At 42.7% G+C, this 17,736-nt stretch overlaps 1 protein-coding gene across 3 annotated transcripts in view; it reads left to right on the top strand.

Annotated features, from left to right (window-relative positions):
• The window catches only part of Tbc1d22b (TBC1 domain family member 22B), a 72,558-nt gene that overhangs the window by 29,964 nt on the left and 24,858 nt on the right, over positions 1 to 17,736 (top strand). For all 3 annotated transcript variants that reach the window (XM_076860189.1, XM_076860191.1, XM_076860190.1), the window contains exons 7-8: positions 703 to 768; positions 4,876 to 4,990. In XM_076860189.1, the coding sequence (XP_076716304.1) occupies positions 703 to 768; positions 4,876 to 4,990 (181 nt within the window). The remainder of the gene's footprint in view (positions 1 to 702; positions 769 to 4,875; positions 4,991 to 17,736) is intronic.

The following is a 17,736-nucleotide window of genomic DNA, read 5'->3' as shown; positions in this document are numbered from 1 at the left end:
TTCCAGCATTGCCTGCAGAAAGGACTGTTGGCAGCTTCTCATGTGAAAGAAGGAGAAGAGGAGTCCAGGGGTGGTGGGCCAGCCCCAAGAACTGAAGTAGCCTCTATGCTGATGACATCATCTTTAGGATGTCATCCTAACTAGGGCATTGGGAAGTCCTTAAAGGCCAAACCAACCACGAGTGACCTCTTTGGTAACAGAAGTGAGATTTTCAGTTCCACTTCATGCGCTCCTGGTCCTTCCTCACTTCTCATGTGTCGAGATTTCATAAACAAGTCCTTCTCTGCTCCCCTGTCCTAGCGTGTTTTTTACAGTTACTTTTAGTTCTAGAGAACTGTTGACAAGTTAGCTTCTGAGAGAGGTGTGCACGCTTTGGTTGTACTTGGTAAATAAGTGCCTTCCCAGAGTGAATCAGAATCCAAAGAATGGGGAAAGCACTGATTCCCTTAGGCTGTGAAGCAGTTGCTTGTTGTAAGTGGCTTGTTTGGGAAGGTGTCCTTCTGCTCAGTGAACTATTGCTCTCACGGAAACTACTGCATACAGAATGGAGGGTTTAACTGACTTTTCTTCTGTGTTGATCAGTTCTTTCTAAAGATAATCTGCCTCTAACCCTTATTCCTTTGATTCCCATTTCTTAAGAAAATGACTTGTCAAAAGAACACATTGGCATTTGTGTTTTTGGATATGGCTTCTCTTTTTCAGATTCACATTGACATTCCAAGGACGAATCCTCTCATTCCATTGTTCCAGCAACCACTTGTACAGGAGGTGAGGGATTTACCTACCCTTCTTTGGTCCTTCTCCCCCATAGCCCAGGGCACCTGGCTGCAGTTCTGCAGCTCATCACAACAGTACCTTATGTTCACGTGTGAAGCTTTGTTTCGGAGCACTTTCTCATGTGTTCTCATTTGATCTTCATCAATGTGAGTGGAGAAGAACTTACTCAAGAGTCTTGGGGGCTACCTGGTAACAGGGTAAAGAACCCGTATCTTAGAATTCCTATTTCTGGGTTTGCTGTACTTTATCAAACTAGAAGTAATGGTTGTTTTTGTTTTAATTTGTAGTAACACATATATAACATAAAATGTACCACTTTAGCCTTTTTTGGGGTGGGGAGGCAATAAGGGGTTGAACCCAGGGCCTTGCTGGTAGGCAAGTGCTCTACTGCTGAGCTATATCACCGCCCTTTTTAAATTTTATTTTGAGACAAGGTCTCATTAAGTTACCCAGGCTGGCCTTGAACTTTCCATCCTCCTGCCTTAGCCTCCCGAGTAGCTAGGATCATAGGTGTGCCCATTGTGCCTAGCCATTTTAGTGGACGGTTCACTGGCGGTGATTTACTGGATGTGTGAACATCATCATCATCCATTTTCAGATCTTTTTTCATCTTCTCAGTTTGAAACTTACTACCCATTAAATAATAATCCCCCATTCCCTAGCAACTTGCATTCTGAATTTGACAACTCTAGGTCCCTCAAATAAGTGAAATTATATAATGTTTTTTCCTTTGTGACTGGCTCAATTCACTTAGTATAATGTCTTTCAAGGCTCATTCTTGTTGTAACATGTGTCAGAATTTCCTTCCTTTTTCAAGGCTGAATAATGTTCAATTGCATGTATGTAATGCATGCTGTTGATTTATTTATTATCGATGGACACCTGGGTTGCTTCTTCCTTTTGGCTATTGTGAATAATGCTGCAGTGAACATATGTGCAAATGTTTGTTTTAGTCCCTGTTTTAAATTCTTCGGAAATTAAACCCAGAAGTGAAATTAATAGTGATATTTTGAGACCTAACAAGTTAATGAAGCACATGGAAGGTCAATAGGGCTGTTATCTTTTGGCACAAGTGGTAACTATAAACTCCTTGAGATCAGGAATTTCCTTTGTAGCTTTGCAGTAGCCAAGACGCTGAATGCTAATGCTCTTTGAATTGATTTCAGCTCTCATAATAGGGATGATGGTAAAAATGCTCAAAAATAATTTCTGTTTGAACAATATTCATGATTCTATTTAAACATAAGTGTCTTTACTGATGGGATTCCTCATGACTTACCAATATCATAAGGAATATTTTGAGGCTGACACCATTATTTTACCTAGAAGATTCAATTCAAAAGAGGCTAAAAACATATTCCATACTTGTATAATTTTATCAAAATGGATTCTACTGTCATGTTTAACCAAGAACAACCAATTAAAAAAAAAAAAAAAAAGCTGAAAACATTTGGAATTCCTTTTAGGCACTTAGCATTTAGCTTCCTACTACTTAACCCTGCTTGTTCCTTTTTTTTTTTTTTTTTTTGCAGTCCTGGGGATTGAGCCCAGGGACACTTTACTACTGAACTACATCCCCAGTCCTTTCTTTATTTTTTGTTTTGAGACAGGGTCTTGCCACGTTGTGGAGGCTGGCCTTGAACTTGCAGTTCTGCCTCAGCCTCCGAGTCTCAGGATGCGTGTGCCTGGCTAACCCTGCTTATTCCTTATTTTAACTGGATGATATTCAGATACTTATCCTTTCTTTGTGCAAGCTTACTCTAACCTTGGAGATGGGAAAGTAGTTGTTCAAAAGGCTTTCCTAGTGTGGAATCTGAAAATGAAAATGGAAATTCAAACTTTATTCTTCACAGTTTCTTTCTTTTTCTTTTTCTTTCTTTCTTTTTCTTTTTCTTTTTCTTTTTTTTTTTTTTTTTTGTGTGTGTGTTTGTTTGTTATTTTTGTTGTGTTTTTTGAGATGCTGGGGATTGAATTCAAGGCCACATGCAAGTTGGGAAGCACTTTACCATTGAGCTACACCCCCAGCCCTTTTCATTTTACTAAATTGCCCAGGATGGCCTCCAACTTGAGATCTTCCTATCTCAACTTCTGAGTTGCTGGGATTGCAGGTGTGCACCCCCCAGGCCCAGCTTTGTCTTTTTTCTCAAATCACCTTTTCATGATATGGGCTTAGGCAGAGTAAAAACCCCAACCAAGAAGCAAGAAGTAAGCAACACTGAATACTGAAAGGTTTGCTTTGTAAACCTGAAAGATAATTGAGAACTCTCTCAAAAGTAAGTCAGAACCACTCACACTAGCAGAGGAGCTGAAAGGATACCTTCAGGGGTTATCCTGTCCCCTTCTGTCTGTAGGGCAGGATCCCACGTCTTTTCCTGTAGCGCAGATCCCAAGTTCTCCCCGGTCTCCAGGTTTGATGCCCTTCAGATGCTTTTGCTCGTACAGTGTGGGTGTGTGTGCATTGTCCCATCCTTCCTACGGAGGCATTACTACAGGTCTCCATGCACTTGGCCATTGTAAAAGCCAGTCACCAAGGATCTGTGTATTCATTCACAAGGGCCCAGTATTGTGGCATAGAAACCCTGGGAAGGCCCCAAGAAAGACTGCCCTGGGGACAGGCAAGTGCTGTACCGCTGAGCCACACTCCAGCCCCTGGAGGAGCTTTGTTAAAAAGGTGTCCAGACAGACAAAGGCCACAGAGGTGCAGGGAAGCAAAGAGGGGCAGAGAATTCTTGAGATTTTCTGAAATAATTTTGGTCTAGCTCGAGCTGTATTTTCAAGAAAGGCGAGAGGTCATTTTGCAAGAAGGCTCCCATTAGTGCTGGGCCTGATATAAACGAGTGCCCCACCCCCTTCCCCACACCACAGACAGCAAGGGGGTGAGTGCAGTGCAGGCAGAGGGCCACTCACTTCCTGACAGGGCTTTGTTCACTGCATGTAGGCTGTTTCTCAGCCCTCTCTGACCCCACCATCCGACATAGGGGCTGAGAAACAGCCTTTATTGTGTCTGTAGATGTTTTCCTATATTAAATAACCATCTCCAAAACCATATAACCATTTCCTTTTTCTTGGTCTCCTTGCCTGCTTAGGACTGACCCCAGAGCTAGCTGGTTGGAACCCCACAGAGTGTGTGTGCTAGGGAGGCCTCTGAACTCCTTCCCCACCTGCACACACTGTCACCTCTGCCATTCCTCGGGTGTGGCAGCCCAGTCAAAAAAACATTCTCAAGAATGTGTCTGACCCAGGAATCGTGATCAACAGGACGAAGCCAGACATCGGGTGTCTTCAGATGGAGAAAATAGGGAGGAGAAGCCCTGAGGGCCTAATGCAAGCAGAGGAGAATCTAGTTGAATTGGACGGGGCAGGACTCTGATAAGGGGCTGTAAAGATGTTTTCTGTATCCCCGGCTTAGACATATGGCTTCTTGTGACCAATATACTTTACCCCAGAGGTTCTCCTATGGGGACCCCCAGCAGTTTTCTCTTTTTCAAAGTCCCAGCTGTGTGAGTCCGTAGAATTTGATTTCTTTGACTTCCTTCTAGCAGATGTCTGGGTTGCATCCTGATATAAGAAGGGACTTCCTGCATGTATAGTCTGTCACTTGTTCCTAGTCAGGCAAGAATGGAGCTAAATCTAGATCTCCTTCCTTCTCAGCAGGGTGAGGGGGCGGTGGAGAAGGTATTTCCTCTTTAATTTCTGTGATGACCAAAAAAGATTTAGAGAAAGGTATCAGACTATAATGCTCTGACATCTTGATCCTGGAAATAGAGAAGCAGCATCCAGAAATGAGAATGTGCTGGCTTGAATTAGTGACATCCATAGTGAGCCTGTTTCTAAGTCATTTGTGTCACTATGCTATCCATTTCTCAATTTTATGTCACAGGAACCAGATACTGAAAAGATAAAGGGCAATAATTACCTTAAAAACAATTAGTGCATTAGAAACTCTGCATTTATATCTTCCTTTGTCCCACAGAATGTAAAAATTTCCTCCCAAATTCTACGCCAATCCCAAGATAAACTGTGTGGTAGGTAAGTGGAGGGCGGGAGTGTGTCCCCGTGATTTAACACTCGCGTCTTCTTTCTTTCTCATTTTCCTAGATCTTTGAAAGAATTCTATTTATTTGGGCCATCCGACACCCTGCCAGTGGGTATGTCCAGGGAATTAATGACCTGGTCACTCCGTTCTTTGTCGTCTTCCTCTCAGAATATGTGGGTAAGAAGCACGAGCACCGAGCTGAACGAGCTGTCACTCTTTCTCATCTGCTATCTGTTTGTTTGTTTCTCCCAAGAGTGCAGCCAGTATGTCCTGCTAAAAAACACAGATAGTGGCTTTGGAATGTTTAACAGTGGTACCAGCCTGGGATTCATCTCTTGAGATGATCACAGGTCTCACCTCAAAAGACCTGTTTTGTCACAAGAATGAAAAAGGTGATGTATTTATGTTCTGCCACGAACAAAATGGTCTGATGGCTTATGTGAGGTTGTTTTAGGATTACTTTGAACTCAGACACAGGCTCCCGTCCATAGTGTTGGCATTTTGGGTTGTGCATCAGGCCTTGACACTTCAGTTCATGTGCTAGATCTTAGGAGCAGGATATGGACAAGTAGGGGACAAGAAGTTGGGGTATGAGAATCCAGCTTGTATTGGAGGAGACAAGTTGGGCCAGGGAGAACCCCAGGACCTTGATTCCTAAGCCTCCTCCTTCACCTTTGCCCCACTGGGTTCCCCTCACTTTGGAGAGTGGGTGAATTATGGTTGCAATCGGGCTTTCTCATGGTCCCCCCTAAATGAAGCAGAGTCTTGAAAGGAGTTGAGGATCTTGTTTCTCCTCTTTGGTTTCCTTGATGACTTGTGCTTAGAGGTTCACGGGACACGGAGGCTTTGTTTCCTTAGTCAGGGCAAGAGAAGCTCATGTAGGAATAAGAATGTGGAAAGGGACTTGGAAAATCATCCCCTGTAGGCCCTCATTTCACAGGTGTGTTCTGAGGGCTTCTGCCTACTTACTGGTGGCAGAGCCAGAATTAGAACCTTTTACTTTAGGCTCTGGGGTGATGAGTTATTTGGGGCTTTGGAGGAATAGGTCCATCCAGTTCAGGTTTTCTGAAGGGAAACAAAAGGATGGTCTTTGATGAGACAGTCTCAAAAAGTTAAGTCAACGGAATATCATCCCTTCTTTTGCTTAAATAGCAGCAGCCAAGGTAGAACTGGTGGTAAGGCCTGGTATTGTGGCACACACCTGTAACAGCAGCTACTCAGGAGGCTGAGGCAGGAGGATTTCAAGTTGAAGGCCAGACTCAGCAGGTTAGTGAGGTACTTTCTCAAAAAAATAAAATAAAATAAAAGGGGCTGGAGTTATAGCCTCAGTGGTGGAGTACCCCTGGGTTCAGTCCTCAGTTCTACAAACGTGTGCATGCGCGTGCGCGTGCGCGCACACACGCACAGAACTGGGAGTGAGGGTGGAAGGTCATTCTTGTCCACTCTTTCAGGTGATCCTAAGAAGAGAGCACAACTAGTTAAAATTTAGCTTCCAGAAACATAAGAAAGCCTTTTCTAGAGCACTTTATCACTCCCTGAATAATAGGTCAACTTTAGGAGGCAACTTAATTTTACTGTGTTTTTAACTGTATTAGGAAAGTAGTTCAAGTCTGTCATGGTGGTGCCTGCCTATAATCCTAGTGACTTGAGAGGCTGAGGCAGGAGAATCACAAGTTCAAGGCCAACCTCAGCAACTTAATGAGCCCCTATCTCAAAAATAAAAAATAAATAGGGCTGGGGATTTCAGTGTTAAAGCACCCCTGGATCCAATACCCAGGAGCAAAAAAAGAAAGTAGTTTAGCTGATTTATTGGAATTTGGGGATTGTTTTTTGTAATAGTCATTGCTTTCTTCTTCTTCCTCTTTCCTGCTCTTCCTTCTTTTACCTTTTCTCCCTCGTCTCCCTCTCTCCCTCTTTTCTTCCTCTTTCATGCTAAGAACACAGCTATAGTTTTGGTTTTTTTTATGTCTCTTGAGCTTTATTTATCTGCTGATATGCCCAGTGACTTTTTTTTTTTACAATGACCTTGACATATCATACATTTGAATCAGATGGGATATAATATCTCATTTTTCTGAGTGCACAGGTTGCAGAATCACATTGGTCATGCATTCACACATATAGCTATAGTTCTGATTGGATATTTAATTACCTTGTTAACCAATCTTTTGTATTTTCTACTAAGCTTCCCTTTACTTTCCAAGAATGCCCATCTCGCTCCTACCTCAACCCCATCTGTTCCATGAAGCTCCTGCCTTTCTGTGATAGATAGAACTGATTTCTGATCCTAGTATTTGACAATCAGCTGCACCTGTCAACGAAGGAAGCCATTGCTGACCTGTGGCATCTGCTCAGGGTGGGCCTTTCTGCTTTCCCGAAGGGCCAGTCTAGGCCAGCCTGCATAGTCTCGCTTCTGCAGCTCATCTCTCATGGTCTTCAGGACCTCCTGACCTAGAAAGAGGGGCCCAAAATATCTAATCATGCTAAATTTCAAATACATGTAAACATAGGAAAAAAATCATATTTTATACCCACTATATCCATCCCCCAACTCTAGCAGTATTTTATTCATCAACACTTTTGCCAATTCTCTGCCACTTCACCTTGTAAATTATTTTGAAACAATAAGACAAGGAAACACAGCCATAATGCAAACAATAAGACAAGGAAACACAACCATAATACATCTAAAAAGTAATAATAGCTCTTTAATATAATCTAATGTACAACCAGTGTCCATAAGTTCCCAGTTCTTATAAATTTATTCAACAGATTGAATAGAGTCCAGATTAGGTCCATGTGTTATATAGTTGGTTGATAAAGCTTTTTGAATCTCTCAGTTCCCATCCATCTTTCTTCACCTAAGGAATTTGTCGCTTTAGCCCTTGTTTTTCACCCTAGGGCCTTGCCACCCCAAGCAGTAATAGCATCCTGATTTTTAAATCACCTTACTTTTCTAAAGTACCTTGACAAACCTGATTTTATTTAGTAGAACCAAATATCTCTTTAAGGTAGATGTACCAACCTGCTTTACAGAAGAAAAATCCAAGGATCAGAGATTTAAAGAGATTCCCAAATTCAAATCTGGATTTTCTGACCTTAATACTTAATTCTTGGGCTGGGGATGTGGCTCAAGGTGGTGCGCTTGCCTGGCATGCAGCCCGGGTTCGATCCTTAGCACCACATACAAACAAAGATGTTGTGTCCACCGAAAACTAAAAAATAAATATTAAAAAAAATTCTCTCTCTTTCTCTATCTCTCTCTCAAAAAAAAAAAAAAAAAACCTTAATTCTTGCTATTTGACTTGGGGATATCTCAACTGAGATCTTTGTCCTTGCACATCTAAAGGCTCTCCCTACAACATTCTCTGATCCAAAGTAGTTAAAAAAAAAAAAAAAAGTTGAGGCCATGCATGGTGGCATACTTCCCTATCCTAGTGACTCGGGAGACTGAGGAAGGAGGATCATAAGGTTAAGGCTAACCTGGACAACTTATCGAGACTGTCTTCTCAAAAGATAAAAAGGGCTGGGTATATAGCTCATTGGTGGAGTTCTTGCCTAGCATGTACTGTGCCCTGGTTTCAATCCCCAGTATCACCAAACCAAAAAACAAAATGTGTGTATGTGTGTGTGTGTGTGTGTGTGTGTGTGTGTGTGTGTTGGTGGTGGAGGCATCATGAAGTTGGTAATACTCAATTTTTTTTTTTTTAAAGAGAGAGTGAGAGAGAGACAGAGAGGGAGAGAGAGAGAGAGAATTTTAATATTTATTTATTTTTTTAGTTCTCGGTGGACACAACATCTTTGTTTGTATGTGGTGCTGAGGATCGAACCCGGGCCGCACGCATGCCAGGCAAGCGCGCTACCGCTTGAGCCACATCCCCAGCCCGGTAATACTCAATTATTTTTCCCTTCCCTACATGAGAATTTTGATGGTTCAACCTAATATTTTTCCCCTGGCCATCATTTATCTCTAAATTTTGTTTATTGTGTCTTCTTATATGGAACTTACTAATTTTTATATAGTCAGCTCTGTCCATTCAGCAGGTATTTATTGAATTCTTACTAGGTGCCAGGGACTAGTGACTAAAGAAGACAACAGTGGGCCCTGTCTGTGGAGCCACACTATGATGAAGATTTGGATTGCTTAGGAAATCTTTTCTTCCTCACTCCAAGATTGTAAAAATACTCTGCAATGTTTTCTTCTGATACTCCTGTGGTATCATTTTTACATTTAGCTTTTAAAATGTCCATTAATCATTTATTTTCTTATGTGGCAGGAGTTGGGACTATTCTGATTGGAGGACTAGTTGTTTCAATACCATTAATAAATAGTACATTGTTTTTTCATTGATACAAAATATTTGTTTATAGTATTTATAATATATTATAAATTTATTAAAATCCAAGTACCACAGGGCTTGGATTTATTTATTTGTTTTTTTATTTTTTAATTTTTAATAGCCTAGTGTGGTAGCACACGTATTTATTGTTTTGCATTGTTTTTAATCAGCTTTTTTGCTGCTGCAACTTAAAGACCTTACCAGAACAACTGTAGAGGAGGAAAAGTTTATTTAGGGGCTCATGGTTTCGGAGGTCTTAGTCCATTAAGTGGCTGACTCCATTCCTCAGGGCTCAAGGTGAGGCAGGATCTTGGCTCCCAGTGCCCCACCTCCTCCAAACATACCCTACCAGCCTTCAGTTACCACCCTTAATCCCATCAGGGTATCAATTCACTGATTGACCTAAGGCTCTCACAACCCAATCATTTATTCTCTGAACCTTCTTGCATAAGCTCATACTTATCTAAAATGCAAAATATATATAGTCTATTCCCAAGAGTCCCCATAGTTTTAATAGTTCTAAGATTGCTCAAATTTCGAGTCCAAAGTCTTCTCTGAGGCTCAAGGCAATCTCACATTGTGAGCTCCTATAAAATTAAAAAACAATTTACAAGTATCCAATATATAATGGTACAGAGTAAACATTTTCATTCACAAAATGAGGCACATAGAAAAAAGGGATAGGACCAAAGCAAGACTGAAATCCAGCAGGGCAAACAGGTCCTGCAGTTTTGTATCCAGCATCTGCAGCACATGGCATGATGTCTTCTCCAAAGAGCTTGTTTGTTGTAGCCCAAGTGGCCTTTCTTTTGGCTTATCTCTGTTCTATTCCTGCAGCTTTCTTAGGACGATTATTAGCACGTTACTGGCATGTCTTAATCTCGGGGATGTCCACTTTAGCTTCAGCTTTTCTCCTCACATCTGCGCACTTTGATTTCTCAGGGGGTGCCTGCAGGGACGCAGACCCTGCTGTACTCTGCTTGGCCTGCCAGGCCTTCCTTTGAAATCTTGGTAGAAGCCTCCATGACCCCCTGACTCCAGCATCCTGCATTCCTGCAGAACCAGCATCACGTTGACACCGAGGTCTGCTGCCAACTTGAGCAGTAGCCCAGCCTCCAGGGACCCTGGCTGCAGTAGCCGCTGAGTGTCTGAACATGTTGAAAAAATTTCCTAGACCCCCTTGTGCAAGAAGGGGCGCCCCACTGGTCTCGAGAATTTTCACTTTTATTCCCTTGAACTTGAGTTGGGTGTGGTCTTGCCAGCTCCTGAGATGCCCTCAAGCCATCTTTCTCTTTGACTCTGGGCAAAGTCTTTAGCATTTCTTTAGTGGCAGTACTGTCTTTAACAATTACAACTTCCTTAGCCCTAGTTTTACTCTCATCATTCAAGTTCATGGTTTTTAAATCTTTCTGCTCCTGATTATCACAATAAATTTGACTAAAAGCCACCAGCACTATCCATGCCACTTCCTGAATGCTATGCTTCCTAGGAATTTCTTCTGCCAGATTAAGAAGTTCATTGCTTTTAAAATCAGCCTCACAGAAAGTCTCAGGAGGGCAAAATGCAGATACCTTCTTAAGCAGAACATAACACAAATGGCCTTTACTCCAAATTCCATTACAGCCCTCCTCTGAACCCTCTTGATCCTTCTCTTCCCTGTCCTTGGTCCTATTGCCATTCTAATCTTCTGAGCTCCCACCAGAATCGGCCATTAAGCTCCGCTGTTAGACCACGATACAAAGAAAAGACCACTGACTCCAATTGAAATCAAATTAAAGCAAGCTTATAATTTCCATCTGCCAATGTGTCTCCCAAAAATCGCGGGAACAGAAGACAGCCCTGCAGCTCTCTAGGAGAACAGCTTTATAGCACAGAAAGTTATACAAAGGGGGGTTTGAGAACTTACAGATAACAAAATTTTGACAAGCATAACACAAACCCTAGTTAATATTTTAGCTGGCTCCAACATCAGAATTTATGAGAGTCATTAGAGCTTCAGAGAGGGTTGTTATCTGGTTAGGAAAAGCCAGGGATGGGTTTATCACCACTTACAACAGTCTAAAGCATTTCCAGCTTGCACTGCTAAGCATCTCAAAATTCCTCCCACCAATTCCAAAATGCTCCAAAAACTTATGAACCACAAGGTCAGGTTAGTCACAGCAACAACCCCACTTCTAGCTACCAATTTCTGTTATAGTCAGCTTTTCACTGCTGTGACTAAAAGACCCATTTAGAACAACTGTAGATGAGGAAAGGTTTTGGGGGCAGCTCATGGTTTTAGAGGTTTCAGTTCCTAAGTGGCTGGCTCCATTCCTTGGGGCTCAAAGTGAGGCAGGACATCATGACCGAAGAGTGTGGCAAAGGGATGCCGCTCCCATGATGATCAGTCAGCAGAGAGAGCTGGGTTTATTTTATCATGTGGTGTGTGTGTGTGTGTGTTTAAATCCAACTAGTCTCATCCTTTTTGTTGTTGTGCTGGGAATTGAACCCAGGGGCATTCAACCACTGAGCTATATCTTCAGCCCTTTTTAATTTTTAATTTTGAGACAGGGTCTTGCTAAGTTGTAAAGGCTGGCCTTACACTTGTAATCCTCTTGCCTCAGCCCCTAAGTTGCTGGGATTACAGGTGTGCACCACTGCACCTGGCTCTACTCTCATCCTTTTTTGAAAATTGTCTTGGATCTTCTTTCAGATGAACTTTTTAATTACTTATTTTTATCTTTTTAAAATTTTACTGTGATAAGAACATTTAACATAAGTCTGTCTCTCTCTCTCTCTCTCTTTTTTTTTTTTTTTTTTTTGGTAGCAGGGGATTGAACCCAGAGGCACTTAACCACTGAGCCACATCCTTTTTTGTTTTTTATTTTAAGATAGGGTCTCACTAAGTTGCTGAGGCTGGCTTTGAACTTGTTATCTTCCTTCTGGGATTACAGTGCCACAGTGCCTGGCATGAAGTCTACCTTCTTGAAGATTTTTTTTTTTTTTAGATTTTGAGATAGAGTCTCAGATAAATTTATGTTCTTCTACCTCAGCCTCTCAAATTGCTGGGATTATAGGAATGTGTCACCACTCCCTGCCTTCTTAATGAATTTTGACATACACAATAGAGTATTGTCAACTGTGGGTATGGTGTTACACAGCAGATCTGTAGAAAGTATTCATCTTGCATGACTGAAACTTTGTACCCACAATATGGCAACTGCCTGTTTCCTTGCCCCTGGCAACCACTATTCTTTCCTCTGTTTCTGTGAGCTTGGCTTGTTCCAGCTGCTTTCTTAGTGCAATCATTAGTATTTGTCCATCTGTAAATAGCTTATTTCATTTAGTAAAATGTCCTCCAAGTCCATTCAGAGGAACTTTAGAATCAGTTTGTCAAGTTTAGGAGGTGGGGGACCCTGTAGAATTTTTATTGGAGTTGTAGTAATTTTTAAATTAAATTTTATGGGGGTTCTTTGCTAGCTTTATTGAGATATATAATTCATATACCATATAATTCATCCATTAAAAGTGTACATTTCAGTAGTTTTTAGTGCATTTACAGAATTGTATAACCACACAATCAATTTTAGAACATTTTATCACTTCAAAAAGAAACCCTGGGGCTGAGGCTGTAACTCATTGGTAAAATGCTTGCCTAGCGTGTGTGAGCCCTTGGGTTCAATCCCCAGCACCACCCACTACTCCCCCACAGCCCCCAAAAGACTAAGCCACCAGCTGTCTCTGTGGACTTGCCACGTTGTGACATGTATTAATACTTCATTCCTTTTTGTGGCCAAATATTTCATGATGATGATATGCTATACCTTAAATTTATCTACTTATCAGTCGATAGACATAAATTAAGATTTTTGTTTTGTTATTTGGTTTTGCTTTTTTAGTTCTAGGGATTGAACCCAGGGCCTTACACATGCTGGGCAAGCATTCTACTGTGTGTGAAGTCAGTAGGATTTCTTCTCAAGGCCTTTCTTAACAGAAGTACAACATTGTTTGCTGTCTTCAACAATGGTTCTGTTGTTCGGTAATATTGCTGCTTTTCTCCACGTCTCTAATGGCACCACGTCCTGATAAGGCAGCTGGTATACAAGGCTTTTTGCTTTGACCCCTCTGATGTGACCCTCCCTGCTGCAGGAGGCCTTGGCTGTCCTTCCCCATGGAACACCGTACAGCCGCCCTGTTATTCTGTGCAGATGTCACTCCACTGCCCCATTCCAGTGACCATGGCGTGGGGAATCGGCCCCAATAGAGCTACAGGATCTATGTGCCCAGGACATTGTTTGGTCTCTCTCATCGCTTTCCCTGTCCATTCTCTACAACCTCTATCACTTTTATCATGTTTGTTGTAAAATAGTTGAAAACGGGGAGATCTGGTGTCTCCCTTTTGAGGAAGTTGGGAGGGAAGTCTGTAGCCTGGCCCCCAGGCAGCTTCTCCATCTGCAGAAGGCAGCCGCTTCTGTGAAAGTGACTCCTCTGCAGATGAATCAGCTGTGCCCAAGTTCACTGGTGAAATGCTAGAGGGTCATGGTGAAGAGAGAGTCTCTGGACTGGATCTGTGAGTCTGTGGTATACCTCTAGAGTCTCACCTCTGAGCATTTGGGCTTAGGTGTGTTATTGATCCAGCTCTGAACATATTAAGAGCCCATATGATTGTTAGTGAGGTCATCATCAAAATAAACTACTTAACAGTAACTGCTAAGTGGTGTGCAGAGAGCAGAGCTCATGATGTGTCCTGGTTTTAGAAGAGGAATGATGCCTGGTTAGTTTCTTTCAAGGCAAAATGTGAGACCAGTTGTGAAAGAACTTTTCAGATGTGGTAGCATAGTGGGTTTTTCACTGCAGGTTTTATTTAGAAGCAGGATAGCAGTGGAATTCCCAGGAGGGAAGTCCTTCTCAGATCTGTGACTCTGTCCAGTTCCCTGTGTGTCACTTCCACCCACATATCTCAAAGGGGATGGGTTAGGATTAGCACATTTACACACAACAGAGGATCCCAGATAACAGTGCTGTAACTAAGATAGGAAAGTTTATTTCTTTCACGTTAAAAGTCCAGAGGAAAGTAGTCTAGGACTTAAATGCTGATCCAAGATATCAGGGATCTAGACTCCTCTCTTTTCTTGTTCTGCCATATGTAGCCATGTGGTTTCTTTCTCATGATCCAAGGGACCGCTTGTGCTCCAGCCACTGTACCTGTATTCCAGCCAACACAGAGAACAAAGGAAAAAAGTATACTCCTTCCATTTAAGAATACATCCCCAAACTGTACATGATATTAGTGCCCAGGTGGCCAGTACCTAAGGGTCCTATTAAATACTCTTGGGGAGCTGATTAACAAGGAGGTAAGAAGGAATAATTTGAAGAAAAACTGGCAATATTTGCTACCCCTCAGCTCTCCAACCTGTTTATCTCCTCTTCTTCCCTCACCTAGCAACCCTTTTCTCTCAATTGGCTATATTTCCTGTCACCAAATTCAGAAATGCTAAGAATTATCTATAATTTTCTTTTCTCATTTTTCTGTGTCAACTACAACACTCATGATTTTATGTCTCAAATCTTTTTGGAATCTGTTTCTTCCTCTCTGTTCTTTTGACTCCCTGGTCAGGTCTGAATTGCCAAAATGGCAAAGCAGATTTTTCTGTCTCGTTTTGGCCCCTTCAGCCTGTCTTCCACACCTGCTTGCCCACCAGCTCCTCTGCCTAAAAGCCCGAACATTCCATCACCTGCTGGTGAAACACCCAGGTTCTCAGCAGGGTGCAGTGGTTCACACCTGTAGTCCCAGGGGGGCTGAGGCAGGCAGTCACTTGAGCCCAGTTCAGCCCCAGCCTGGACAACACAAAGACCCCATCTCAAAAAAACTAACATTTTAAGCAGCAGGGTTCTCCAAGTTAGTGTGCAAGGACCTGGGCAGGCTGCTCCCACCTCGTTCCTTAAAACAAGAGCCTTGTGCTCCACCATCTCCTTATCCCTGGATGAACCCTCATGCATGTCTTAAGACTCTCCCTCCTCCTGGAAGATTTCCCCCACGCCCACGCCGCCAGCACCCCTCATCTCAGGCGCATGCCCTCCTCCTACCCAGTAGCACACCACAGCCTGTTGGCTTCTCCCACTTCCCACACCAGGATTGTGCCTTCCCTCCCGCCCTCTGCCACCAGACTATCATTCTTGGAGGCCAGAGACTATTTTAAGTTTCTTGATATTCCCAGTACTTTCATTTTGGTGTCTAAAATAGGCCTTCCCCACGTGTCTGTCTAGATGAATGAGAGAATGAAAATTCCATGGAAATGTTGCTGGACACCGAGTTTGTGACGCTTTGCTGGGCTTGGCCACTGGAGGGCAGTAACGATACTTCTCTGATTCTGGGCTGAGTTGGCCAAAAGTTCTCCTTCCTAAGGGATGGAACTGGAGTCCAGCACACATAAGCAAGGGTTTGCTGGCACCTGTGCTGTGCCAGTGGCTGCTGTAGGCATTAGGGTTACGACTATAAGCAAATTAGTCAAAAAGCCTTGCCTTTTACCTTTAATTGTTTATTCAATGAAAATGGAAAACTGATAGCCCCCAAGACTTGTTCAAGAATATTCATAGTGGGCTGGAGTTGTAGCTCAGTGGTAGAGCAATTGCCTAGCAGGTGTGAGGCACTGGGTTTGATTCTCAGCACCACATGTAAGTAAATAAATAAAGATGTCCATCTATAATTAAAACAATTTTTTTAAATATATATTTTTTAGTTGTAGTTGGACACAAGACCTTTGTTTATTTATATGGTGCTGAGGATCGAACCCAGGGCCTTGTAAGTACTAGGCGAGCACTCTACTGCTGAGCCACAACTCCCTAAAAAGTATTTTTTAAAAAAGAATATTCATAGCAACTTTATTCATACCGATGAAAACTGAAAACAACCCAAATATACATTAACAGCTGTTCATACCAGGGAATAGTACTCAGCAGTGAAAGACAAACAATCGATAGATATAACAACGCAGAAATCATTAAGCTGATCAGAAGATGCCAGATAATCAAAAAAAGTACATATTGTCTGATTCCGTGTATCTGAAGTCCATAAGCAGGCAGAACTAATCTATGGCGATAGAGATGGGGACAAAGGTTGCCTCTGGTGGGAGGCTGGGAGGAGCATGAGGAAACTTCTGGGGTGATGGAAATACTTAGTGTGACTGGGGGTGGTATTTACTGTCAGATCAGGCGAGGCAGGCAGCGACCAAAGGAGTCAGATTTAAAAGGGCCGCTGAACAGGCTTTATTTAGATATCACTCCCAGGCGGAACTCGATCAGACCCACAGAGGGGACAGGGGAAGGGTCTAAGGAAAAACCACGTGGAAGCTTGACCGGACTGGATTTTTATGGGGCTTACAGCAGGAAGGGAAGGGCTTGGGACAGGAAAAGGTGTTTTTAGGGTCCCTTGCCCCTTTGGAGTTGGTCAGGGGAGTTGGCTGAACTCCAGGATTGGCCAGGGGGTGCTGCTGATTGACAGGCACTAGTCAGGAGATCTGGCTGATTGACAGGTGTTTCCGCCAGCATCTGATTGATGTTCTCGCCCCCCCCCCCCCCCCCCCCCCCGCTCGGGCTGCTTTGTTCTACATAGCCACCAAGTTGCCACCACCGACCTAACACTTACCACTGTGGGTGAGTGGTCTTTAGTTTGTGCTGGACCTTGCTCTTCCTTTGTGCCCTTAACTTGAACATTTATGTGTTTGGGCTCATAATCTGGGTCCCACAGCAGTGCCAAGAGGCTGACCTACCCAGGAGCTTCTAATATTTACTGAAGGAAAGCAAAAACAGTATAGGAATCTAAGGAAAGTAAAGAAAACTTGGAGGTGCATTAGTGTTTTGTTTTGGTACTATGAATTAAACCAGGGACACTCTACCACTGAGCTATGTCCCAGTCCTTTTTAGTTTTTATTTTGAGACAGGGTCTCTACTAAGTTGCTGAGGCTGGCCTGGAAATTTCAATTCTCATGCCTCAGCCTCCCAAATAGCTGGTATTACACTGTGCACCATCACACCCCACTAGTATATATTTTTTTAGGGTTTCTTTTTCTTAATTTTATTTTTTAAATTCTAATTTGTTACATATGACAGCAGATTGCATTACAATTCATCTTACACATATAGAGCACATTTTTTCATATCTCTGATTGTATACAAAGTAGTATATTGGTTTTTAAAAGTAATTTTAATCAGGGTGTTGTGACACAACATGGTGTGATAGCCATGGTGAATAGCCAGAGTTCATATCATTCTGAGTTACTAGTTGCTGCCCTGATTGACAGGTGCAGTGTCAGGAAGGTTCTATGGTCAGATTCTTCCTTGTATCTTCAGAATCTCATGTCTCCTCTGACAGGCAGAAACATGGACCTGGTGCTGCAGAACCAGGGCCTCATAATAAGCCTTCCCTCCACCCACCTCTGGAGCAACATCTCGTCTTCAGAAAGCAACTCCCCTGACATAGATGTCAGGTGCTTTGGCTTTCCTGGTTTGTCCAAGGGGCCACTGCACCCTGTTGTACATACTGAAGATTTGTGATAGTGTTGCCAGGTCCTTGCCTGGAAGTGACAGATGAACAACACCAACAAT

Source organism: Callospermophilus lateralis, chromosome 6 (assembly GCF_048772815.1).
Source record: "Callospermophilus lateralis isolate mCalLat2 chromosome 6, mCalLat2.hap1, whole genome shotgun sequence".
Taxonomy (NCBI): Eukaryota; Metazoa; Chordata; class Mammalia; order Rodentia; family Sciuridae; genus Callospermophilus; species Callospermophilus lateralis.
Note: the sequence above shows the minus strand (reverse complement) of the source record. Positions and strands in the feature narration are given on the sequence as shown.